This window comes from Tenrec ecaudatus, chromosome 8, assembly GCF_050624435.1.
Source record: "Tenrec ecaudatus isolate mTenEca1 chromosome 8, mTenEca1.hap1, whole genome shotgun sequence".
Taxonomy (NCBI): Eukaryota; Metazoa; Chordata; class Mammalia; order Afrosoricida; family Tenrecidae; genus Tenrec; species Tenrec ecaudatus.
The window spans coordinates 26004880-26029949 of NC_134537.1; the positions used below are offsets into that span (position 1 = coordinate 26004880).

The 25070-nt window shown below is 55.0% G+C and overlaps 1 protein-coding gene across 1 annotated transcript; it reads left to right on the top strand.

The window, feature by feature from the left end:
• Positions 1–12167: 12167 nt before the first annotated feature.
• Positions 12168–25037, top strand: VWA5B2 (von Willebrand factor A domain containing 5B2). The gene is made up of 19 exons (XM_075555870.1): positions 12168–12306; positions 12392–12562; positions 14941–15160; positions 15341–15498; positions 16004–16135; positions 16347–16471; positions 16759–16914; positions 17974–18084; positions 18165–18373; positions 18458–18569; positions 19174–19359; positions 20302–20473; positions 20556–20872; positions 21494–21683; positions 21771–22124; positions 23820–23957; positions 24056–24124; positions 24202–24437; positions 24525–25037. The coding sequence occupies exons 1-19, from the start codon at positions 12168–12170 to the stop codon at positions 25035–25037; spliced, it is 3708 nt and encodes a 1235-aa protein (XP_075411985.1).
• Positions 25038–25070: the final 33 nt, after the last annotated feature.

Genomic DNA, 25070 nt, shown 5'->3' on the forward strand with positions numbered 1-25070 from the left:
CGTGTGCCAGAGAACCAGCAGGGTGAAGAGGCATCCATGCAGAGAGGAGGGAGAGGGGCCAGGTTGGCACCAAGTACCAGGCAAAGTTGGGTGAGGGAGGCATACCTACTGGACAATAAAGGGAAGAGAATTACTTTGCAGTGGCAAAGTCTGGCAGATGCCACCTTAATCAAGGGAGCAAAGTGAACCTCTTGGGTGATGGAGCAAATTGAAAGTGCGTGCCTCCTGATAAGATGTGATGAGCCTAACACAGCATTTCTCTCGTTGCTTCAGTTTTGCTGCCAAAGACGCGTAACCTGAATCTAATAATGAAGAAACATCAGACCAGCCCAAGTTGAAGGACATCTTACAAAATAAAGATCTTGTCTCCCCTGAAATGCGAAGGTTGTGAAAGCCATGGGCTCAATGTTAGCGACCTAAGACAGAATCTGGAACTGAGAACCGGGTGCTGCTCTAACACACATGTGGACGTGGCTTTATAACCGGGGCATGGGAGGAGGCTGGGAAACTACTGACTAGGTTACATGCCTACTAGTAAAAGTAAAGGGTTTCGTAGTAAAAGTGAGACTGCAGCTATGGGCCCCTGAATTTATAGAGACCATCTCAAGAATAGATTTGATGCATGTGGACACACGTGAACAGAGGCCAGAAGAGCCATGGGCTAACATCGAGCCCATGACACACAAATAAAGCAAAAGATTATTTAAAACCAGACCAGACAGAAGAGACCTACTGGACACCACAAGAGTCTCTGAAAGTTGTTCTTGAATATTGAGCTGCTAGAGGGAAGGAAGAAACGAAGTCAAAGAGCTGAACAGAGGAGCTCCCGGGCAGCTCAAGAAGACAGAGCAAATCCTTAAAATGAAATGTGTGCACTCCGGAGTTCCAGGACTCCAGGGAGAACGTGTTCAGTGCTTCTCAAGTTAAGGATCCAAAGGAAAGAAATCAGGCCCAGAGTTGAACTGTTGTGCTCTACGGGCAAGACAGGCAAGAGCACTGGACGCATCAAGTAAGGTGGAAATAAGGAAGAGAGGAGCCAATCAGGGTGCAGTATAGCACCGATGAAACGCGCAACTTTCCTCTAGTTCTTTAATGCTTCTTCCCCCCACCCCACTATCATGACACCAGCTCTACCTGACAAATCCTGCCACACTAGAGCATGCACAATGTACAGATAAGAGCTCTAGACACCCGGAAACCAGGACAGATAAAACCCTCAGGAACAGTAATGGGAGTAGCGATGCCAGGAGGGGAAGGGAAAGGGGGTGGGGAATAAGGGGGAATCGACCACAATGATTGACATATAACCCCCTCCCAGGGGGACAGACAACAGAAAAGTGAGTGAAGGGAGACAATGGTTGGCATAATACATAAAACAAAAACAATAATTTCTAAATTATCAAGGGTCAGGAGGGAGGGAGAATGGGGGAGGGTGGAGGAAATAAAGAGCGGATACCAAGGGCTCAAGTAGAAAAAATATTTTGAAAATGATGATGGCAACATATGTACAAATGTGCTTGACACAATTGATGCATGGATTGTTATAAGAACTGTAAAAGCCCCAATAAAATGATTTGTTAAACATAAATAAGTATATCTAAAATTGACATATGCATTGCATACTTCAGGTCTTTTATAATCTTTATTTTTATGCTGTTTATAAGAAGAATGTGTAAAATTTCTGACTATCATGATAACTGATGATATAACGATTTCTTTTGCTGCTCTAGTTGTGTGATACATTCTAGTGAGAATGATAGTTATTTGTAGTGGATACATTTTTCTTTTCTTCATTTTATTTTTCTATTGCTATTTCTGTAAGCGTGAAATCTTCCTGTTGCATGTTTTTTTGCTTTGCTTTAAATTCCAGGTGCACCGGTCCTGAGATTGCTACTCCAGCTGCCTTTGGTTAAATATTTCTGGTATGTACTTTTCATCGCCTTATTTTGAACTTTTCCTTTTGAATGTCTTTAGCGACAACATGTTGTTGGATCCTGTTTTTTATTTTAATTTTAGATTCTTATTTTTCTTTTCTTATTAAACGATCATTTTATTGGGGGCTCTCAAAGCTCTTATAACAATCCATACATCAATTGCGTCAAGCATATTTGTACATCTGTTGCCCTCATTCTTTTTATTGAGCCCTTAGTATCAGCTCCTCTTTTTCCCTCTCTCTCCCTCTCCTCCTTCCCCATTTGTTTTTGAGAGTCTCTTTCTCTTACTGGTTGATTTAACCCATTTACAATTTTACAACTTTCTTCTGCTTTCTTTGGTTTATATTTTCCACTTACTATATTTTGCTTTTGTTTCTTTTCCTCCATTTCTGACTTCCACTGAATAGAAAAAACATTCTAAGTTTACATTTATATTAGGGCGATTATTCTGAAATCCAAATGCATATTCCTGTATTTCTGTAATTTCCTAAATTCCCTATAATTCCTGATATTTTTTCCTAACATAAATTACTTATAACTATTTAAAATCTCGCCACCATCTCCATCACAGTAATATTGTTTAGAATTTAATTCTAGAGTAGGTTACTATGAATATGCTCCAACATTTTCCTCCATTCCTAGCCTTTTTTTTAAGGACAACATTAAAAGGTATAAATTGAGATGGCCCAGTGTATCTTTCCTCTCCAGGATTTATTGATCTTCCTTCCTGAGTACTTCATCCCAAAGTATTTTCATGTGAGCCTTCATATGGTGAAACCTAAGAGATCTTAAAGTGCCTGAGCCTGTTTTTATTATCCATTTTATTTGATTGGTCATTTGTCTGCATATGAAATTCTAAATCAAGAGTTATTTTCTTTCAGCCAATCCTTAAACATATTATCCTATTGGCTTCTTTTATCTAGTGCTACTGTTAAGAAACCAGATGTCAGTCTGATTCTGGATACTCTGTAGCTAAAGTGCAGTTTTCAAACTTTCCTGCAAAGCTTTCAGGAACTCACCCCTCGCTGTGGCTGCTTTTAGATTTCCGTATCACGGGCCTGTTCTCTTTGTTTGGGACTCTGGGTCTTTTCCAGCTGAGGTCAGTCGTTTTTCTTTAGTTCTGGAAAAACTGTCTCCATCGTTTCTTCGGGTCTCCAGATAGTCCTGCTTGTGACATGTGCACGACACATCTAGGATTATCCTTCAGGTGTGTGAACATCTGTGTTCTACCACGTAGCCCCTGGGAGACACTGGAGGAAGGTGCGCAGTCACGGGGCTTATCTTTGTAACCTATGAGCTTATGTCATTTCCAAATAAAAGGTCATTGGAGGACGGCCACCTACAACCATGATGAAACAATAGGGCTGGATTTACCCTCCTACCCTAAACAGGAAACCAGATAAACATGAAATAAGGGTTTATGACAGACAACAGGCAGCACAAGACAGTGACCTCTGAGAGAAGAGAATAAAGTAAAACTCACTGCCATTGAGCCAATTCCAATTCACAGTGACCCTGTGGGACGGACTGGGCAGAACAGGCCTGTGGGGTTCTGAGACTGTCACTCTTAATGGGCGTAAAATGCCCTGTCTTCCTCCTGCAGAGCTGGCTGGTGGTTTTTAACTGCTAACCTTGTGATCAGCAGTCCAGTGCATGGCCACTACCCCACCAGGGATCCCATGAATTAAGTATGATGAGTCCGGTGAGTGTCCGCAGCAAGGAGAGGAGGCATTCCACAGAACTCTGTCTTCTTGCTGAGAAAGGGGATGGAGAGGAGACCAAGTGAGTCAGGACTTGAGCAGAAGAAGGAGCTGCGGAGAGAGCAGTCCCCCAACATCTGCAGGGAGGTCCCCTGAGGATGGATCAGCCTACACATGTGAAGAGACTACTTCCGTTGGATTAGGTGAACCGATCCCCAGAGCTCACACACATCTGGTTATCGCTTGTGTTCCTATCGGCCAGAATGGATAAACATCCTGACAAACAGAGTATCTAGTCGAGTGATTGGTCGGAATGGTATTACCTCATTAGTGGGGCTACATGAGTCTTGGACTACAGCTGTTGTGGGCCCACAGCACGAAACCACAGGACTGAGGGGGAGGAGGAGATGTCAGAGATGATCGCGTGGTGCAGCAGTTTGGAAGAGTTGGACATTTGGGACATTTTTAGCTTTCACCTGCTGATCCTTCTAAGAAATTACTCACACACAACTCCAGCCAACAACCCAACAAGCTCTTTTGTTGAAATGGAAAAGATTCTTATAAAAGTATTTGGAAATACAGAGAACTTAGAATAGTCTAAACAATTTTGTAAAAAGAACTGAGTTGGGCAAACACTCCCTCAATGCAGGAATACCTTCTTTTATTAAATTGGAACTCTATGATGCTCACTCTCCCGACACAACGGCTGGAGTCAAAGTGGGTGAACAAGTAAATGTGGTGAAGAAAGCTGATGGTGCCCGGCTATCAAAAGAGATAGTGACTGGGGTCTTAAAGGCTTGAAGATAAACAAGCGGCCATCTAGCTCAGAAGCAACAAAGTCCACATGGAAGAACACACCAGCCTGTGTGATCGAGTGGTCCCAAAGGGATCAGTTACCAGGCATCAAAGAACAAAAAGCATATCATTGACTGCACACCTCCATGATAGGATCGCTGAAGACAAATGGGTGCATAAGCAAATATGGTGAAGAAAGCTGATGGTGCCCGGCTATCAAAAGAGATAGCGTCTGGGGTCTTAAAGGCTTGAAGGTGAACAAGCGGCCATCTAGCTCAGAAGCAAATAAGCCCACATGGAAGAAGCACACCGGCCAGTGCGATCACGAGGTGCCCAAGGGACCAGGTATAAGGCATCATGAAAAAAAAAAAAAGATAAGTGTGTGTATGTATGTGTATATATGTATATATGTATATATGTATATATGTGTGTGTATATATGTATATATATATCATATTAAATGAAGGGGGAAGTGCAGAGTGGAGATCCAAGGCCCAAGTGTCGACCAATGGAGATCCCCTCATAGAGGGGTTTAGGAGAGGAGATGGGTTAATTAGGGTGTGAGGTAGTATCGATGAAGAACACAGCTTTCCCCCGGATCCTGGATGCTTCCTCCCCCCAACTACCATGATCCGAATTCTACCTTGCAGGGCTGGATAGGACAGAGGCTGTACACTGGTGCATATGAGGGTTGGAGGTACAGGGAATCCAGGGTGGATGATACCTTCAGGACCAAGGGTGTGAGGGACGATGCTGGGAGAGTGGAGGGTGAGTGGGTTGGAAAGGGGGAACTGATTACAAGGATCCACATGTGACCTCTTCCTTGGGAGAGGGAAAGCAGAGAAGGGGGGAAGGGAGACTCCGGATAGGGCAAGATATGACAAAATAACGATGTATAAATTACCAAGGGCATATGAGGGAGGGGGGAATGGGGAGGGAGGGGGGGGGGAAAAAGAGGACCTGATGCAAGGGGCTTAAGTGGAGAGCAAATGCCTTGAGAATGATTGGGGCAGGGAATGTATGGATGTGCTTTATACAATTGATGTATGTATATGTATGGATTGTGGTAAGAGTTGTATGAGTCCCTAATAAAATGTAAAAGAAGAAAAGAGAAAAAAATGATTAGGGCAAAGACTGTACAGATGTGCTTTATACAATTGATGTATGTATATGTATGAACTGTGAAAAGAATTGTATGAGCCCCAATAAATTATTAAAATTTTAAAAAAAAGAACTGAGTTGGGGGACTTACAGTACCCGGTTTCCCCCAAAAATTATTATGAAGCTACATTCATGAAGATGGTATAAAATTGTGGTACCAGTGTAAAGATAAACATAGACCAAGGCGACAGAATAGGAAGTTCAGAATTAAACACAAGCATGAAAGGGTAAATCAAAGGCATTGCTACAAAGGCCTAGAAACTTTTATGAAACAAAGAATTATCAAAATATGGAGCTATCATTCCTCTCGGGCAGTGGTTCTCAGCCTTCCTCGTGCCGCGACCCTCTCACACAGTTCCGCAGGTTGTGGTGACTCCCCAACCATAAAATTATTTTCATTGCTACGTCATCACTGTCATTTTGATACTGTTAAGAATCGGGTGACCCCTGTGAAAGGGTCATTTGACCCCCAAAGGGGTCGTGACCCAGGGGTTGAGAACCACTGCTCTAGGTCTCTATACTGGGTGGTGTTTTTATCTCTGTAACCCTTTTCCCCAGAGAATCACTCACTTTTGGACTTACACCCTGTCCAAATGGCAGTTTGGGCATTTTCGAAGGAATCACATTGTCTTCCTTTTCAATATTCTTTGAATTTGAGGAAGCCAAGGAAGTCAGAAGGGCCAAGATCAAGTTGATGGGATAAGGTGGCCCCACTAAATTCCTCAGGGACATCCCTGACGACGCTTGAAGAATGAGAAGGTGCGCCATTAGGACGGGGACACAGTGTCCGGGAGCAACGTCCCTGGCCTGGCCTTTTCCTCACCAGTGCAGTTCTCCGTTTTCTTCCAACTTCTTCCTAATGACCCCCTGGGATCACCATGTGTCTCTCAAGGAAAGAGATCAAGATTACCCCTTTGGGATTACAACAACAAAAGGCACTCATTTAAAGATAGACATATAGGTCAATGGAACAGAATAGAAAGTACGAAATCAAAGGCAAATTTACCTCAGAACCTTCTGAACGGACCTCTCTGTCTTCAACTTCTCTTCGGGGTTCCCCTGACCTTCCTTAAATGCTTGACGCATCTAAAAACTGTTGTTTTATGGGGCAGCAACTTCAACGGATTGGGAAGATGTCCACTTGAGTTTTGCACAAAAAATTGATATTAATGCTGACCCCAAAATAGTTTTTTTCCCAAAAAATAGATTTTTTCCAGTGTACAGAGTATCCATTTTTTAAAAGTACCCAAATGAGAGTAAGACCTGTGGATTGTTGAGAGAATGTGTGTTCAGCAGTCCATTCATCACAGAGATATATTTAAACAAGGTTTGTTTGTTTTCAATAAACGTGTACCGTGTCAGCTGGAGCCCTAGTAACAATGCTTTCTCATTTCCTCTCATATATGGTCAACGGATTTTACACAAGGTTCAATGGAGGAGAAGATAATGTTTTTCAGGAGCTGAAAATGGAACCATAGAATAGTCATGTGACCAAAAAATGAACCTCCAATTTTAGTTCACACTATATATGTATATATATACTCAAAACCACAAAATATAGGAACTAGAACTATGAAACTTCTAGAAGAAGCGATAGCAAAAAGTATTTGTGGCACCAATATTTTCTTAGATAAGATGCAACAAATATCAACTCTAAGAATTTTTCCATTGATAAATGGGACATTATCAAGAGCTGATTTCAGATCAGAAACCAGGCGGTCAGAAGCAGTGGAATGACATGACCGAGCTGAATGGGTAAACCAAAATCCCTGAAACAACCTGCCAATCAAGAATTCTATCGCTGTGCCACCTGCTGCGTATAGAGCCCTCTGAGAAGCAGGAAAGGAGGTCTTCCTCCCAGCTATGTCAGGAGAGGAGCATGTCTGCCAGGCCCTGGGGGTCTGTGTGGCGAATCTCCTGGTCTAGAAGACAGTGGTGCGCCCTCAGAGGAGCGGCAGTAGAACCAGGAGCAGGAGCGGGAGATGGGTGGTGGAGTCGCCAGCCCACAGAGCAAGTCAAGCTGAGTGTGTTTGGGTAGAAGTCTGGCTTGGTGAGTAGGGTGCCTCTGGACACTGAATTGGGTGAGCTGGGCTTGAGGACTCATGGATGTGTAGCTGCGTGCCTTCATATTGTGATTTACTGGAGTATGGTGCCTCTGGGTACTGAATTTGGGGATGTAGGTTCAATGACCCATAGAACTTGAGCTGAATGCCTGTTGTGTTGTGATATTCCCTTACAGCATTTACTAGCAGTCCTGAGAGAGAGAGATAGGAACAGATTTATCTCAAAGAAATGGCTCATGGTTGTGGAGGCTAGCAAGTCCCAAGCCTGTGGATCAGATGTCAGGCTGGAGGCTTCTCTCAGCTCAGGTAGCTACAGGGACTGGCTTATGACCCCAAGATTGGCAGGTCAGACATCAGGTTGCAGCCTCTGGGGTTGTAGAGCTGATGAATCCCAAGATGGACAGGCAATAGGGCAGGTTTCTGGCTCAAGTCCAAAAAAGGGCACAGGTAAGATGCTGGTGTGCCCGATGCAGGATCCAAATGGAGCAGCAGGCGAGAGACCTTTGCCCGAATGTCCATACATATTGGAAACTGGCTACACCTCCGAAGAAACTCGCGGTCAGAGCGCATCATGAAGTTCATGACGTTCTGTCAGATCTTATCACAGAGGGTGACCACAAACCAGAGAATCACGGTCCCGCCCAGTGGACATACTTTAACCCTTATTCTCCTCACAAGTGCTCCCTTCTAAAAACTTTCATAACATCCATCACGTCTCCGTAGTGAAACACTTATCTCAGTCTCTTGTAACTGCATTTGTCCACCTTTGCCACTAATGTGTGAGCTTCTTCAAGACAGAGGCCACGCCTCTACCTCCCCTGGCTCTGGCACAAAGCAGACGGGTCATGTCCAATGCCATCCCTCAGGCCTGCCCATGATAGCTTCTATCTTTAGGATCTTGGCTCCTGGGCAGTCTCCAGGGGGCTGTGCTAACCTCTCTTGTCTTCTGTTGGCACCTTGTAGCCCCGCCAACAGAATACCGCTCAGCTGGGCCTCGGTGCCCCTTCTTGCTGCCTTGCAGATGGCTCAAGGAGGAAGGAGCTGGTCCTGGCCTGCCCTATCCTGTTGGGTGAGCTGCACACCCTTGGTTGGTCTCGGGTAGGACAGCCTTCCCAGTAAGATCGCAGGACTGGTCCAGCTCCCCAGCAAAGCTTGGTGGGATGCTTAGGGATTCTGGCAAGTAGACACTCCTGGGTAAGTGTAGCAGTGGAACTCAACCTATCAATCGGCTAGAAGCCCGATGACACCTCCTTGGGTGTGGCCTTTGTGTCAGGAAGAGAGGCCAAGCAGAGTTGAGTTCTCTCGCCTGCTGCCAGAGCTGCATCGTGTGTCTGATTTCTCAATATCCTGTTTCTTCATTGCTGGTCCCAATAGGCATTAGTGGACCTCACTACAAATGAGGGACTCATTCAGCCGACTTCAGGTTCTTAATATCTCTCCATCCACCAGTCCGCGCCCCCTGCTGTTTCTGCATCCTCATCCTGCTTCTTGCTCCTTAGCTTTCACTGGTCAGGAGAAGCCTGACTGACCCAGACTGGACTTAGCTCTTTCTACAACTGTGTGTGAGCCCTTTCTTACTATGAATCTCGATCTAGATCCACACACACTCAGTGTCACTGGTTCTGCTTCTCTAGAGACCCCAGCCGAACACATTTTGCACTGGGAATGGTTCCAGAGAAACATACTCATAAGGATGAGTTTTCTACATTGGTCCCCCTCTTCCTGGAAGACTGTCTTACATGCAGATTCCTTAGGCCCAAAGACAAGGACCTCTTCTCCCATTTCTGTGAGCCTGAGGCACGGATGGCAGCCCCCTGCAGCCTCATATTTGACCATGGGGCCGCTTGTAGCTCTGGGTTCATTTGCAGAAGGGACAGAGCCCAAGACACCCCTGGAGAGGCGGCTGCTACCTGGTTCTCTGTGGAGCCCTCAAAGTCAGGACCAGGGCTGCCTCCTTGGAGAGCCCATCACACACACCATCCACTCTTTCTCCCCGGGCTTGTGAGAGGGGTCCTGAGGGGAGGGGCTCAGAGAAGGGGGCATGGACACAGGTCGATGGGACCAGGGGTCTGAGTATGTGAAAAATACAAGGCTGGGACCCAACGAGGGACTCCTGTGGTCGGGTTGGTGCGTTCCTAGATGGCCCTGTGGATGTCTACCTGTGAAGTTCCCTGGGAGAGGCCAAGTTTATCTCCATCATGCTGTTGGAGAATGTTGAGCAAGGGGAAGGCTTAGGGTTGAGAGATCACTTACTCAAGGAGGCAAGGATCCTCCTGGAGCCAATGTGCAAGAGACAGTGCAGGAGGGAGGATGAGTAGGCTGGAGTGCTCACTCCCGAGTGGCTGCTTCCCTTCCCCTCCGGCCACCTGCAGCTCCCCACAAGCTTTCTCTGCATCATCTGGGTGTATTGTAGTCTTTGCAACGCGTGTATGGGTCACTCCTAGACACAGTCACCTGCCCCTCACCTGCCCAGATCTTCAAACCCTCCCTCAGGAGGCCCGGAGGGGGCTTTACAGACTTGCTTTTGCAACATGTTACTGTTGGTGGACATCCAGTTAGTCACACCCCTGATGACCCCAGGCGCACAGTAGACCAGCTCTAGAGAGTTCTCCAGGCTTTCGGCAGCAAACTGCCTGGCTGTCTTCAAAGGCGCCTCTGGGTGGGTTGAGCCACCAAGCTTTTGGCTCATGTGTGTGCCACTTCAGGATTCCTTTTGCAACTGTGAAGCTGCGAGAAAATTCTGCCAATAATCAGGGACCTGCCCGTAACCGAGATGTCCTCTGAGAGCATTTCAGTGGTGGGTTGCTGTGACGGGGACAGTGTACAGCCATAAGATGGCTCTGCAGGCTGGAGAGCTCTCACTCCCAAGGCTCAGGGTCTTTGAAGGGACAGGATGGGGTGTGTGTGTGTGTGTGTGTGTGTGTGTGTGTGTCCTTCGGTGACAAGAAAGCTTGGGGCCTGGGTCGCTGCAGTGAGGGGCAGATCCTTGCCTAGGGTGAGTGGTCATCCTCGAAGTTTCCACAGAAACCGAAGACTCCTGCAGGGTTGGGGGAGGGGCGTTTCTGCAGCGACGGAGGCGCACTTTGCACAGGCCAGGGTTGACATCTTGTGGGGGAAGGGTCCTGCGGGACGACACCGGGTTGGGGCTCGTTGCAGTGAGGAGGGAGATGGGTGCTCCTGGGAGTAGGGGGCCGCCTGGGGAAGGTTGCTGCAGTCCTGAATGGGGGGATTCTCAGCCTGAGCAGGTGCGCCGCACTTGTGTGGATGCCTCACTTCCTGATGATCGGAGGGTGGGGCCGCGGAGGCGCAGATCGCGGGTCGGTGCGGGTCTGTGCGGCGGCGGGGATGGCACCCTGGCACTGCAGTGCCGGTGTCTGGCTCGGGCGGCCAGGGCTGGCGCGGAGGCGGCGCCGCGCGCCGGGGTGGGAGAGCCGCAGCGGCGGGCGGGGCGCAGGGGCGGCCTCTCGGAGCTGGGCGGGACCAGCGGCGACAGGGCCGGCGCCCGGGAGGGGCTCAGAGCGGCTCGGCGGGAGTCCCGAGCAGACCGCCCGCGGTGGCCGGACCCCCAGCGCGGCCCGCAGCGCAGAGGCGGCGCCACCCACTCGGGCCCCGTCGCGGCTCGCAGCTCTCCGCGGGGGGCGCGCCGGTGAGGCTGGGGATGCCCGCGGAGGGTGGGGGAGCGAGAGCGCCAGCCGCAGTCCGCAGCGCCCCCCGACTGCCTGGTTGTGGGGGCCGTGCGGGTCCCAGCTGCTCCGCATCGGGGACTGGCTTCGCATGGAGGCAGGGGGGCGGGAGGGGAAGCTGCCCGGGACGCCGCCCACCGAATTCCCTTGCCTGACCCATCGCCTGGTCTTGCCCGCAAGAGACCCCCTCTTTGCTCGCCTGTCTCCTTTCTAACCCAGCTCCCCTCGGTGCAGCCGGAAGCCCCTCTGAACGCCCCGGTCGGCTGCGGCGCGGGAGGAAGACAGACCGCGGGATCTCCCCATCCGGGGGCTCCCCTGCTGTCACCCCGTCGGGCTGGGGGCGCTCGGCAGGATGCTGGCCCTTTAAACCTTTGCTCCCCACCCAGCGCGTCTCTGTGCTCCGCACGCGCGCACTTCCGACAGCTGGCAGCCGCTCGGAGCCCCCGGGGGCCGGCAGGTCCCGGGGCGTGGGGGGAGGGGGCTCCGGGGTGGTGAACAGCTGTGCCCGCCCCCAGAGGGGCCGCGGGCGACAGTGCCCGGCGCGGGGGAAGCAAGTTAACCATTAACCCTCCCGCTGCTCGGGCTTCCCAGGTAACCGGTGAGGATGCCCAGGTCGCCACCCGCCTATTGCCCTCTGGCTACGCGCCTCTCTCCGCCTCCCCCGCCGCCGCCGCCTCCTGGGGTCCAGCGCGAGCCCCGGGCTCAGCCTTACGCCCCTCGCACACCCGGCTCCGGGGTGGAGGGGCGTGGGGGGCGCTGCCTCCCAGGAGGGCGGAGCTGGGGCGCCCGGTCTCACGTGCGTGCCCTCCGCAGGGCCAGCCGCCCGGCGCCATGCCCGGCCTGTACTGCCCCGCCAGCTGGACGCCGCTGCCCCTCACGGACTCCTGGGTCCGGGCCTGCGCCAATGGGCCCTGCCTCAGCCTGCGGGCCCGGCTCACCTACCGCAACCCGCAGTCGCAGCCGGTGGACGGTGAGACGCGCGCGCAGGCGGGCGGGGGCGCGGCTGCGGGGCGCGGGCACCGGGCCGGGTCCGACGCCGCCGCCTCTCCCCGCAGGCGTCTTCGTGTACCCGCTGGCCGACGCCGAGGTGGTCTCGGGCTTCGAGGCGGAGGCGGCCGGCCGGCGCGTGTCCTTCCAGCTGCAGAGCCGGCGCCGCGCCCAGGCCGCCTGCTGCCGCGCGCTGGGCCCCGGGGCCGGGGCCACCACTCCCCGCCGCTGCGCGCAGGGTGAGTCCAGGGCACCCCCACCTGCCGTGCCCCCGCCCCGCCCAGACCAGCCGCCGCTTCGCTTCCCGTGCCGGCTCTGCGCCCCGCCGCCTGCACCCCTCCAGCTACTGGGTCTTTTCTTCCTTGAGTCGTCCCTCTCGACAGCAGTCGGGAATTAGACACCTGACGGGAGCCCTGGCTGGGGAATAGGGCCCAGGCCTGACCCGAGGTTCTTGGTTCGCAGCCAGGGAGGCGGGCACAGACCAGGCACCACCCCCAACCCCCTACGCCCCACCCTAGTGCTGCCCACCCCCACCCCCGCCCCGCAGTCTTTTCCCTTGTCCCCGGTGTAATCCTGTGAGCAGAACTACCTGGCAGACCCTCACTAGTACCCCAGCCACTAGACCAGGTGTCACAGCACCAGTCCCTCCTTCGGACGGGTTTTGTCACACCTTCCTGCCTTACTATTTTCCATTACCTTCTACTTGTCCTTAAGATTCCTCACTCCCCCTTCTGGGGAAGCCCCGACCCCACCCCATCCCCCCCACCCCCCAAGGACTCCTCCACTAGCTGCGCTCTCCCCTCTGCTTGCTCAGCCTTTGCCCTCATGACAGCACTTTGTGGTGACAATCATTGCGGAGGGAGTCAGTGGCTGGGGCCGCCCCGCTCAGGCCTGGGGCGGGGTTTGGGTCCTGTCTGCAGCCCAAGCGCCACCTGGTCCACATCCTTGCAGAGAGGGAGTCAGCAGGGCTGAAACCAGACACTGTGCGAGGTTCTGTGGCTGCGCCTCCATCTGTCCTGTGTCCGCGCCTGCATCCAGCCGTTCGACTCCCACACACAGGGCTTTACATCCCGCTTGGAAGAGGGCCGGCGGAAACCCAGTAGTGCTGAGAGTGGGCATCAACTGAGCCAGTGTTTATGGGCCAGTGTGAACTGGACCTCCAGGGATGGTCCAGAAGAGATATGGAAACAGCCTCTGACGAAAAAGCAAAGATTTGGTTAGATGAACAGGCAGGGAAAGGCATGCCAGGGGGGACAGTGGTTTAAACAAAGGTTGTCAACTGATGACAAAAGCATGAGACCAAAGCACAATCAGACCAATGGAGCTTCGTTGGAGTTGATTCTCACTACCAACAGCCACTCTGCAGGGTAGAGCAAAGTTTTGAAGATGCTAAGTCTTCAGCAAACTGCCACAGCTTTCTCTATTGGAATAAAGGGGCGGTCCTGGGTGTGTGTGTGTGTGTGTGTGTGTGTGTGTGTGTGTGTGTGTAGGGGGTGGTGGAATGGGGTCCACACCGCCAACCTTTTGAGTAGCAGCCAGGTGCTTAAGTGCTGTGCTCCCAGGACTTTTAGATGGCATTGCGAGTACATAGTCTAAACGTCATACCAATCGCTACTACAATCGGTTTGAAATAAAAGCTCCCGTTTTGAAAGTGCTTTTGTTTATAAAACTAGTCATTTGTGACACCTCGTTTACAGCTAGGAGGCTACAGAACACAAGTCGTCCCTCAGCTAGGTGATGATCATGTTAGCAACAGCCGTCGGGCATTTTACTGCGTGCTGGCTGCCCAGCATACCCACTCTCATTTCTCACCCAAACCCATGAGGTACATTAGAATTCCCATTTTATGCCCAAGGGAATGGAGGGGTGCTTAGACCAAGAGAGTTGCAGACTAAAACCCTGCCCCTGTGTTCTCTTCACTGAATCAGCCTGTCCCCAAACCCCTCCAGTGACTAGGATAGAAATCCCGATCTTCCTGCTTTACCTCTCTGCTTTCCTCTCAGTCGCTCTCACGTCTAGCTGCCCTTCGCTTGTTCAGCAAATGTTTCTTAAGAGAATGAACCAGTGCTGCGTGGAATGAAACCAGGAGACCAGACGCTGGGGGCCTTGTTCCTCCTCACAGTCGTGGTGGCCTCCGCAACTCCCACTGTCCCCAGGTCACCCTACGGCCAGCCGAAGTAAAGATGTGCACCTCTCAGTCCTGCTTCCAACTTTCTGCCCCGACAGGAGTCACAGCTGGAGGGCAGTGGGAACCCCTGAAGAAGGAGGGGACTTTAAGAGCAGAGTTGGTTCCAGGCCAGGGGGAACTGCCAATCAGCAGGGAGGGTCCTTCAGGAAGGTGTTGCCCAAGGGCTGAAGGGTCAGGGGCAGATAGGAACCAAGGGGCCGATGGAACGGGCCCTGGCTTGGGGTGATGTTATCAGCTGTGATGATCCCTTCTGTTTCTCAGCCCCCCATTGGCAGTGACATCTTTGCTCCGCCTCATTCATCCCATGCCTCCATCCCATCTCACCAAGCCCCCTTTCCCAGGCTGCTCTGAGTCAGTGCCCACCTGCTCCTGCTTCCCCCACCTCCTCTGCTCCCAGCCCCGCTCTGACCCCTTTTCTCCCTTTCTTAGGTCATCTGGTCTTGGATCTGGCCCAGGCCCAGTCCACTCTGGTGCTGCCCACAGGCCTCATTGCTGCAGCCAGCACCATGACAGTGACCCTGCGCAGCAGCCGGGAGCTACCCTCAAGGCCTGATGGGGTGTTGCGAGTGGCCCTGCCCTCTGTGCTCACCCCACTGGCCCCACCAGGCCTGCCAGGGCCCCCCAGGTCTCCGGGGCTCTGTGACGACAGGTTGGGCCTATGGTGATTCTCATCCCTCCCTCGGCTTCTCTGGGTCTAGTGCGGGTGAGGGGGCTCTGGCAGGGTGCTGGGTGTGTGTGTGAGCAACCTGGAGAAGGGGTGAAACCAGCCAGCCAGAGGGCGGGTGGCAGGGCTGTGGTAGCTCAGGAACCTTCTCGTGCTCCCCTCCAGTCCCACCAGCTGCTTCGGGGCTGGCAGCCTTCAGGAGGAAGGGCTGGCTTGGGAGGAGCCGGCTGCCCCTCAGGATGTGTTCTCTGGCCCTGCCCGCTGCCCAGCCCCATACACCTTCTCCTTTGAAATGCTGGTGACTGGGCCGTGCCTGCTGGCAGGTAAGTGGGTCTGGCCTGGCCAGGCATCCCAACAGGTGCTCCACCCTCCCCAGCACCACTGACTGGGAGACAGTACAAGGCTTAGGAGTAGGAGGGGGCAGAAAAAGGAACCTAACCCCGGAGGACTCTAGTCTGACAGTGGGGCCCCCATGCCCTTGCACAACCCCACCCTCCCGTCTGTCCTGGGTGTCTCCATTGAATGTATGGCTAGCCCAGCCACCTCCCAAGAGGAGAGAGGAGCTTACATAGCAAGGCCAGTCCCAGGGTTGAGGTGGAGGCTCCTTCCACAAAAGTGGACTGGGGGAGGACGCCAAATCAGCCCTTTGACCGGCCAGGGACAAAGCTGGGCATCCTCCCAGCCCAGGGAAGCAGACAAGTCCCTTGTCCACTGGACCAGGCCCCAGGCATTGCTCTCGGGCTGTTGTCGGAGAGATGAAGTTTGTGCTCATAGTACGGGTTTGGGGTGGGGGTAACCATCACCTCTCCTGAACTGTGTGTCCCCCAGGCCTGGAGAGTCCTTCTCATGCCCTGCGGGCAGATGCCCTCCCTCACGCCAGCTCTGCAGCCACGGTCTGTGTCACTCTGGCGGAGGGCCACCGCTGTGACCGGGCCCTGGAGATCCTGCTCCACCCCAGTGGTGAGGGACTGCGTACAGTGGGCCAGGCCTGAGCTGCTTCACAGCCAGCTGGGCAGGGGGCTGGGCCCCAAAGAGGACGGAGTCCTCTGTGAGGGAGGGTCGGGTGTGCAGGGGCACTAGACCTAAAGGGTCTTCTCTGGACAGTGGGATTAGACAGCTGGGGTCCAGAGACAGGACTTTGCTGATGGAGCTGTGCCCCCGCCCCCACCAGAACCCCACCAACCGCACCTGATGCTGGAAGCCGGCAGCCTGAGCTCAGCAGAGTATGAGGCCCGGGTGAGGGCCCGCCGGGACTTCCAGAGGCTACAGCGAAGGGACAGTGAGGGGAACCGGCAGGTATGCCCACACCGCGCTCTGGCCGGACCAACCTCACTGCTGACTGCATTGTGGCACTGTACTGGAAGGGGCGGATGAGTATTGTCACCTGGGGGGGGGGTGTCTTCATGGATGAGGACTGGGCCTAACATAACCAGAGGACAGCCACCTCGTCTGCCTCTGCTTTTAACCAACTTACGAGAAGGTGGTATCACCCCTGCGCCCTGCTTCCCCCCGGTGGGTAGATGGGAAAAGACCCCAGCGCTGGTCCTGCCAGAGCTGTACTGACACGGGGCTCCCCTGTGCAGATGTGGTTCCTGCAGCGGCGCTTCCACAAGGACATCCTGCTGAACCCTGTGCTCATGCTGAGCTTCTGCCCCGACCTGAGCACCACGCCCGGACACCTGGGCACGGCCACGAGGGAGCTGTTCTTCCTGTTGGATGGCAGCAGTGCCGCCCACAAGGCATGGGGCCCCGAGAGGCAGGCCTGGGGCTGGGGGGCACTGCCTCACCAAGCTTGACACCCCACTTCCCAAAACAGACACAGGTTTCCTGTACTGGTGGGGGTGGGAGTGGTTCCTTAGAGAAGAGCCCCAACCCCTAAGACTCTCTCTCCCACCACTTCTCTCCCATGCACATGCCGGCTATTTCTGCCAGGTACCAAAATCCTCTTTCTCTCGCTCTCGTTTTAATTTGTTTAGTTTTTAGCAGTTTTATTGACACTTCACATATCATAAAATTCAAAAGTTCAATCATTTCCAGAGGAGTTGTACAATCAATACCACAATCTCAGAAGAGTTTCTTTTTCCTGGTACTCATTGTGATTAATGTAGTTTTTTAAAAATCATTTTATTGGGGACTCATACAATTCTTATCACAATCCATACATCCATCGTGTCAAGCACATTTGTGCATTTGTTGCCCTCATCATTCTCAAAACATTTGCTTTCTACTTGAGCCCTTGATTTTTCCCTCTCATTCCCTGCTCCCTCATGAACCCTTGATGATTTATAGATTATTATTATTTTGTCGTATCTTCCACTGTCCGACGTCTCCCTTCACCCACTTTTCTGTTGTCCATCCCCCAGGGAGGAGGTCACATGTAGATCCGTGTAATGGTAAAACCCTCCTTCATGTAGGTCACACATTCAGTCCCATACCCATCCAGATTCTCACACATGTAGTCACATACACAGGCTCTTCCGCAGCACTCGACTCACACCCTGAACCGTCCCACACACCCCCACCCGAGTCTTCTCAGATTCCCCCAGGCTCCTACCTTTACCCCAAGTCTCAGCTGCCCCCTTCACCAGTCTTCCACCTAGGCCGGCTCTTGTGTGGTCTTTCCCACACACGCCTGCAGTCTCATGCACCGAGACCCAGGTCTGCCCTAGACTGCCTCACACAGCACCTACTGCTCCCGTGAAACCATGCAATCTGCCGCCCTGGCTCTTTCCCAGTCTTCCTGGTGGGCAGTGCCCAAGGGCCCGCCTCACACTGTCCTCTTCACTTGCCCTCTCCAGGATGCCATCCTGCTGGCTGTGAAGTCTCTGCCTCCCCAGACGCTCATCAACCTGGCCACGTTCGGCATGTCTGTGCGGCCCCTCTTCCCAGAGAGCCGACCTTGCAGTGATGTGAGTTGGGAGAAAGGATTTGGGGACCTAAAGGAGAGGTAGCTGCCCAGCACGGCCTGGCCTGGGGCTTCTCATTGCAGGACACGGCACAGCTCATCTGCGAGGACATCGCAGGCCTGCAGGCTGTGAGCGGCCCCCCAGATGTGCTGGCCGCACTGGACTGGGCGATAGGGCAGCCCCAGCACAGGGCCTACCCCAGACAGCTGTTCCTGCTCACAGGGGCCTGCCCTGAGGCTGCCGCTACCCACCAGGCCCTGGAGCTCATGCGCTGGCACAGGGGGGTGGCCAGGTATGGGGTGGGGAGAACTGGGTGTCTAGGACTGGCCTCCACCTGAGGGGCTTCTAGAGCTCCCAGCTGCCTCCCCTTTCACAGGTGCTTCTCTTTTGGCCTTGGGGCCCCCTGCCACCAGCTGCTCCAGGGGCTGTCTACACTTAGCCGAGGCCAGGCTTACTTCCTGAGCCCTGGGGAGAGACTGCAGCCTTTGGTGAGCGTGAGCTGGGGCCCTGTTCCTACCTCCCAGAAGTTCTCCTAGCTATGCAGAGAACCCAGGACTCAGGGTCTTCTTCTCACACCCACTCCCCTCCCTCCCCTCCCTGACACTAGTCAGGGCCTGTTGGGGGTGCTACAGGAGGACCCAGGGGTGGGGGTGGCCTCCGACCACGCCCAGACATTACTGGTACGGAGATGTAGTTAGCATGTCATACACTCTGACTCATCAGTCCTGCCAAGGGTTGCCCAATCGTCGCTACGGTCACCTTTGGAACATGTTTTTCCCCCGGGTGTTGGAGGCTGTTCACTCCCCATCGACAGCCCCCCAGCCTCCCCTGCCCTGAGGTCATGGCTAATCCTGTGGCTGTCTTCAGAGATACACTTTGTCGGTTTCCACCCCAAACTGAGCCACGTCCCTGAAAAATACCGCCTCCCCACGAGGCGAAGTTCAGCCAGACTAAGCCAAGTCCCCCTGCGCCTTGACTCTAGCCTGTCCCTGCTCCCCACCAGCCCTGGGACTGGGCAGGCAGGGAGAGGTGGCCTCCCCACCACTCTTGCCAAGTTGTGTTACTTCACTCTTCCGTGGTGTCTGTCCCCAGCTGGTCCAGGCTCTGCGGAAAGCACTAGAGCCCGCTTTGAGTGACATCTCTGTGGACTGGTTTGTGCCCGATGCTGTGGAAGCGCTGCTGACCCCCCGGGAGATCCCGACCCTCTACCCTGGTGACAGGCTGCTTGGCTACTGCTCCCTTTTCAGGGTGGATGGCTTCCGACCCCACCTGCCTGGGGTAGGCCTGGGCTGGGGGTGGGCGTTTGGTCTCGGGTGGGGAATGGCTGAAGTCCCTACTGACTTCGAAAGTCTTCTTCCAGCTCTGTGCCTCTCTGGCAAGCTCCCCTGACCACTCCCCAGAGATCAGGCTGGGCCCTCCAGGTGCTTGCAGCCCACACCCCTCGCAGGCTCTTCCACGGAGTTGTCCTGGAAAGTGAGACCCTTGGCTTTTTTCGCCAAAATGACTGCAACACACGGTCACAGGGAATGACTCCCACATTCGCCGCTCACTCCATGCGGTGCCCTGCAGAAAGCGCCGCCCAACTCTGTGGCAGTGGGGCCCTAATGCAACCTGGAAGCCTGCCTTGGTCATGGAGCCGCTCCACCATTTCCAGGAGCTCCCCCTACCAGCTCTCTGGGCATGCCTCCTCCCCTGCGTGCATCCCCACGGGGCTGTGGTGCTGGACAGGCAGTGGGGACTTGCCACATTGTAGCTGCACCCATTATGGAAAGTCATGTTTCTCCTCCTTTTTGACCAGCAGAGCAGTCTGCCTGGGAGGAACCCCGGCAGCCCAACCGGAAGCTGAGCCGGGCGGTTCTGTTAACCCTCAGGGTTAGCATGGGTGCCCTCCCCTCCCTTGGTTCCAGTCGTTTATTTCTGGGTTGTGACTTTTGTTACCTCTTTCTGGGAGCCATCTTCAGCCCAGTTGGGGAAGGGGTAGTGTATATCTGCAGGAGCCCCGGAGGGTTAGTTACATGTTAAACTGCGAACCACAAGGCCAGCAGTTCAAAACCATGAACTGCTCCTTGGGAGAAAGACCAGGCTTTCTACTCCAGTAAAAAGTTAGTCTCGGAAACCCCTCCCCCGGGAAAGTTCTACCCTGCCCTGTAAGGTTGCGATGGCAGTGAGGTGTTAATGTATGCCCACGATCATTTCCTTCAATGTCTGGTCTTTGCCTAGGGCCAAGAGCCTGGCTGGCAGAGCTTGGGCGGCTCCGTGTTCCCATCCCCAGAGGAGGAGCCATCTGCCACCAGCCCTGGCACTGAGCCCACTGGCACAACGGAACCACAGGGAACAGGCACTGTGTCAGCAGAGCTGTCCAGCGCGTGGGCCGTGGGGGAATCGGAGCAGAGTGAGTGTCTGCGGGGGTGAGGGCTGTGCTGTTGCGGGTGGTGGCCAGCAGGGCTGAGGCCCATTCTCCTGCCTCCTAGCAGGTGCTGATGCTCTGACCGACCCAGCCACTGACCCTGGGCCCAACCCATCCTCCAACACAGCCATATGGCGCCGCATCTTCCAGTCCTCCTACATCCGGGAGCAGTATGTGCTTACCCATTGCTCGGCCAGCCCTGAGCCAGGCCTGGGCTCTACCGGAAGCAGCGAGTCCCCCGGCTCCCATGGCCCTGGCTCCCCTGAGGGAAGTGCACCCCTAAACCCCCCTTCTCAGCAGGGCTGCCGCAGCCTGGCCTGGGTAGAACCTTCAGGAACCCGCTCCTGCCCACTGCCTGCCCCCCCAGCAACAGCTTCATACAAGGTGAGAGGCAGCAGGGCCTGGCTGCTAACCCACAGGTCAGTGGTTTGGGCTTACCAGCAGCACCCTGGCCATCTACTCCCATCAGGATGGCAGCTTAGGAAACCCAATAGGTCAGTTTGACTCTGTCCTCTCGAGCCAGAGTCAGAGTCTGTTCGAAGGGGCACAGTATGTGTCAGATGCAGTGACCACCGTCAAATTTGTCCAGCGCAACAGATGAGTAGCTCTCCTGTGATGGTGCCATCCCCACCTCAGGTGACAGCACAGGACAGGCGATTATGGGGGCTGGGGCAGTGAGATTAGCCCTGCTCAGGAGGATCAGGAGAGGCTTCTTGGGAAAAGTGGAGCCAGAGCCATGTGTGGCAGAGAAAGATGGAGGAGACGTGACCAAAAACATAGGGACAAGTCACAGGCTTCCTGATGAGACAGGAAGTGGACTGAGATGGTGCTGGGAGGCAACCAGGGACCAGAGGTTGCTACCTATAGAAAAAACTTGGTTTTCTGGTTAGGGGTGGTGTGCAGCCATCTGGGGGCTCACATTAAAGGGCATGTGGACAGTCTTGTATGCCTCTGATGGCCAGCGGGCTACATACCTTGACCAGAGGTCCCAACTTCGGTCTGCAGGCTGGAGCCTTGAGTACTGAGGTTCTGGGCTGTCAGCGCCGAGCAGTTCTGGCTGGCCGAAGCCTCTCGTCCCCCCCAGGCTGGACCAACGCAGCCCTTACCCACCACCAGCACTCCACTCCGGCTTCGGCACCAGATGGGCCAGGCCCTGAGCCAGGACAGCAGCTGGGACAGGGCCTGGATGATTCAGGTAAACCAGGAGCTGAGCTGCCTGCCACCCAGATGGCTTTGGGAAGGGCACCTCACTGCCTGCACCCCTGCTATCCTCTCTCTGCAGGAAACCTCCTTTCTCCAGCCCCCATGGACTGGGATATGCTGATGGAGCCCCCTTTTCTGTTCACGGCTGTGTCCCCCAGCGGGGAGGCTGCTCCTCCAGAGGTGCCCGTGTCCCCACTGGCTCCGCGCTGCCACGTGGTGATCCGGGGGCTGTGTGGCGAGCAGCCCATGTGCTGGGAGGTGGATGTAGGGCTGGAGACACTCTGGGGGCCTGAGGACGGATCACAGCCTCCTTCATCCTCTGAAAGAGAAACTGCTTGGGACCAAGCCCTCCACCGACTGATGGCGGCCTCTGTCATCCAGGACAACGAGCAGCTGGCTCTCCGAGGAGGGGCTGAGCCCCACACGGAGCGCGGTGAGATGCTGGTGTGCTCGATTCTGCTCCACCCCTCACCATGCCCAGGAGGGGCTTGAGGTGGCTCACCTGCTGCATTGGCAAGATGAAAGGAAGGGAAGTTAGAAAGGTGCACTCAATAAGGTGATGGTCCCAGGCTAAGTGTGGGGCCCCACACTGGCAAGCCTCCTAGCAGCCAAGACAGAAGGAAAGGTGATCTTGTAATGATTCACGGTGACCGAGTGGCATACAAGCAGACCTGTGGTTTAGGAAGACTATTTAAATGCAGCAGTTAAAAATCCAGTTCCTCCACTGCACGAGCCACGTTACAATTGCTCGAGAGACGCGGGACTCACAAAAGCAAACACACGCTCCAACCACTGCCAAGGCAGTTTCACTTCTCATGGCCTGAGAGCTGAGTGGAACTGCTTCATTGGATTTTTGAGACAGGGCAGTCTTCCTGAGAGTATCTTCATGGGATAGACTTTCTGTCTTCATGGCACACAGGCACATCTTCTTCTCAAGGAGCGGCTGCTAGGTTTGTCTGAACCGCCAACCTTGTGGTTCGCAGCCCGACGCTTATCCACCGCACCTCCTGGAGTTTTACAGGCGACTAGTCGCTACTCTATGGGACAGTGAATAACCATTTCTATCACTGCAGGGCATTCTATTGGGCAGTGCTGAACTGAGGGGACGAGGGGACAGGGAAGCCACCGCCACCCATACTTTCTCTGAGCAGGGTACAGATGATTGAGTTTCTGGGGCGCAGGGGTTGAGGGAGGCTCCTGTGGGTTGGGGGTTCTCAGTTTGACCACTCCATGTCCAAAGTTATGGAGTCTGAGTCGGGCCAGAGGAGAAAGAAGCCTACTCTGCTCAAAGATGGCTAAGGGGGAGCACTTCACAGTCCTAAGTTTCAAAAATAGCAACTTTGACGAAGCAGCAGAACTGTAAAACCGTTATCTTTCTTGTTAGAAGGAGATATTGTGGGAGCCAGCCCATAGCCGGATGGGGCCTAAGGGACGGTGGTGTAATCAAAGGGAAGAAACTAAGAGGCAGACGAAAGTTTTAGGGTGCTCACCTCTGCCATGGCGGCACCAGAAACCAGGGCGAAGTGGGAGAGAGAATGGATTCTTTCACCAACTTATAAAGTCTTGAGGCATGCAAGCCCCCCAATGGCAGACACCTACAGACCTAACAAGGTGGGCAGTATCTTAACCCTAGCTGTCCCTGAGCTCATTGGGGAGTAACCTGACACCAGTGCTGGGGCGCAGTAAGGGGGGTGACTGTCCTGAGCGGGAAGAGCTATAGCACCAGGCCTGCTCCTCTAGGTAAAGCTGCCCCCATATAGTAACTAGCCATGAGCTTGTCAGAGGTGACAGGTAGCACTAGAATGGGAGGATACTGTGGGGAGGAGCTTTAATGAGGAGACTGTGACCGGGCCCCTTCTCTAACTCTCCAGTGTGAGGTCTCCCTCCACCCAGAATCCTGGCCTCCCAAGCTTCTCAATTTTCCCACAACACACTCTTCCTGGTCCTCAGTTTCCCACAAGATATATGTATAGTACTCAAGAAAAAATTCTTTTCCTAGGAAAAACAAGGACCAAAACCAGTAGATAGGGGGGTGGGGGTGTATGTGGTTGTGCCTGGGCTTTTCTACGCAGACCTATGAGAGGGGGAGCTTGCCCTGTGGTCAGCAGATGGCCCCTCGGGTTCCCAGGTCCTGCGCGGAGGTCCTGGCTCCGAGCCCTCCAGACAAGCAAGGTCAGCAGTGCGCCCTCCCGCTTCACCTGCCCTGTCGCGGTAGATGCGACCACCCGTGAGATCCTGTCTGGGGCCCTGCAGGTGTGCAGCTCAGGTAGGTGCCACCCCTGGGGGCCTCTCGGATATGGGCCCCGTGCCTCACTGGCCGGCCACCGTCTGGGGCCAGCCTGACCCTTGTCTCCTGTGTCCCAGCAGAGGCGGCCCCGCTCGCAGCCACCCCTCCTGCTTCTCAGGGCTCCCCAGAAGCGGCCCCTCGCCCAGGTAACACGGCCTGCCCCCGGAGGGGGTAAGGACGGCTGCGGTGTGGCCGCCCGCGGGCACTAACTGGTCCCTTGCAGGGCTCCAGGGTGGCTCCTGGACCGGCGCCGGACACCGGGACCAGAACGACGACCCCGGGTCTGAGTGGGGGGAGCCTGGAGCCCCGCCTGTTGGTGCTCCCTGCCCACCCCCGCAGCCCCCCTCCAGGCTCGGCCTGGGCCGGCGGAGGGCGCGGGGTGTGGACGGCCGCAGACTCGCCAGCCCGGGGCACGGCCAGGCGGGGGACGCCGGCCCCGACCACGACTACCTGCCGCTGGTGAGGACTCTGGAGGTGGAGGGCGTCGTGGCCGGCCCGGCGGGCGCCGTCTCAGCCCGCCGCGCCCCCCACCTCCTCTCTCCTCAGGTGCGGCTGCAGGCGGCCTGCGGCTCCTTCGGCCTGGACGCGCCCTTCTGCGCCGCCGTGCGCATCGCACCCGAGCGCCTGCACCGCGCCTCGCCCTTCGCCGTGCACCGCGCCAGCCTCAGCCCCGCCGCCGCCTCGTCCCCCTGGGCGCTCCTGGGCCCCGCTGCCAGCGCGCCCGCCGAGGGCCCGGGCCTGGGGGACGGCGGGCAGGGCGCGGCCCCCGAGGGCCCTGGCCGGGCGGACGGCGAGGACCCGGAGCGCGCCGACCTGCGGGGCCGGAGCTGGGCCACCGCCGTGGCCCTCGCGTGGCTGGAGCACCGCTGCGCCGCCGCCTTTGGCGAGTGGGAGCTGGCGGCCGCCAAGGCGGACGGCTGGCTGCGGGCCCAGCGCCTGCCCGACGGCCTCGACGTGGAGGCGCTCAAGGCGGCAGCCCGGGGGCTCTTCCTGCTGCTGCGCCACTGGGACCAGAACCTGCAGCTGCACCTGCTGTGCTACAGCCCGTCCAACGTGTGAGGGCCGCCCTGTGGACTCATGTCACTGCCACCC

Bases quoted from the DNA above. Each gene is read 5' to 3' on its own strand.
- VWA5B2 (XM_075555870.1), top strand. From the start codon at position 12,168: ATGCCCGGCCTGTACTGCCCCGCCAGCTGGACGCCGCTGCCCCTCACG. The intron at 18,570-19,173 runs GTGAGCGTGAGC...GTCTGTCCCCAG, and splicing joins GGGAGAGACTGCAGCCTTTG to CTGGTCCAGGCTCTGCGGAA. The intron at 23,958-24,055 runs GTAGGTGCCACC...CCTGTGTCCCAG, and splicing joins CCTGCAGGTGTGCAGCTCAG to CAGAGGCGGCCCCGCTCGCA.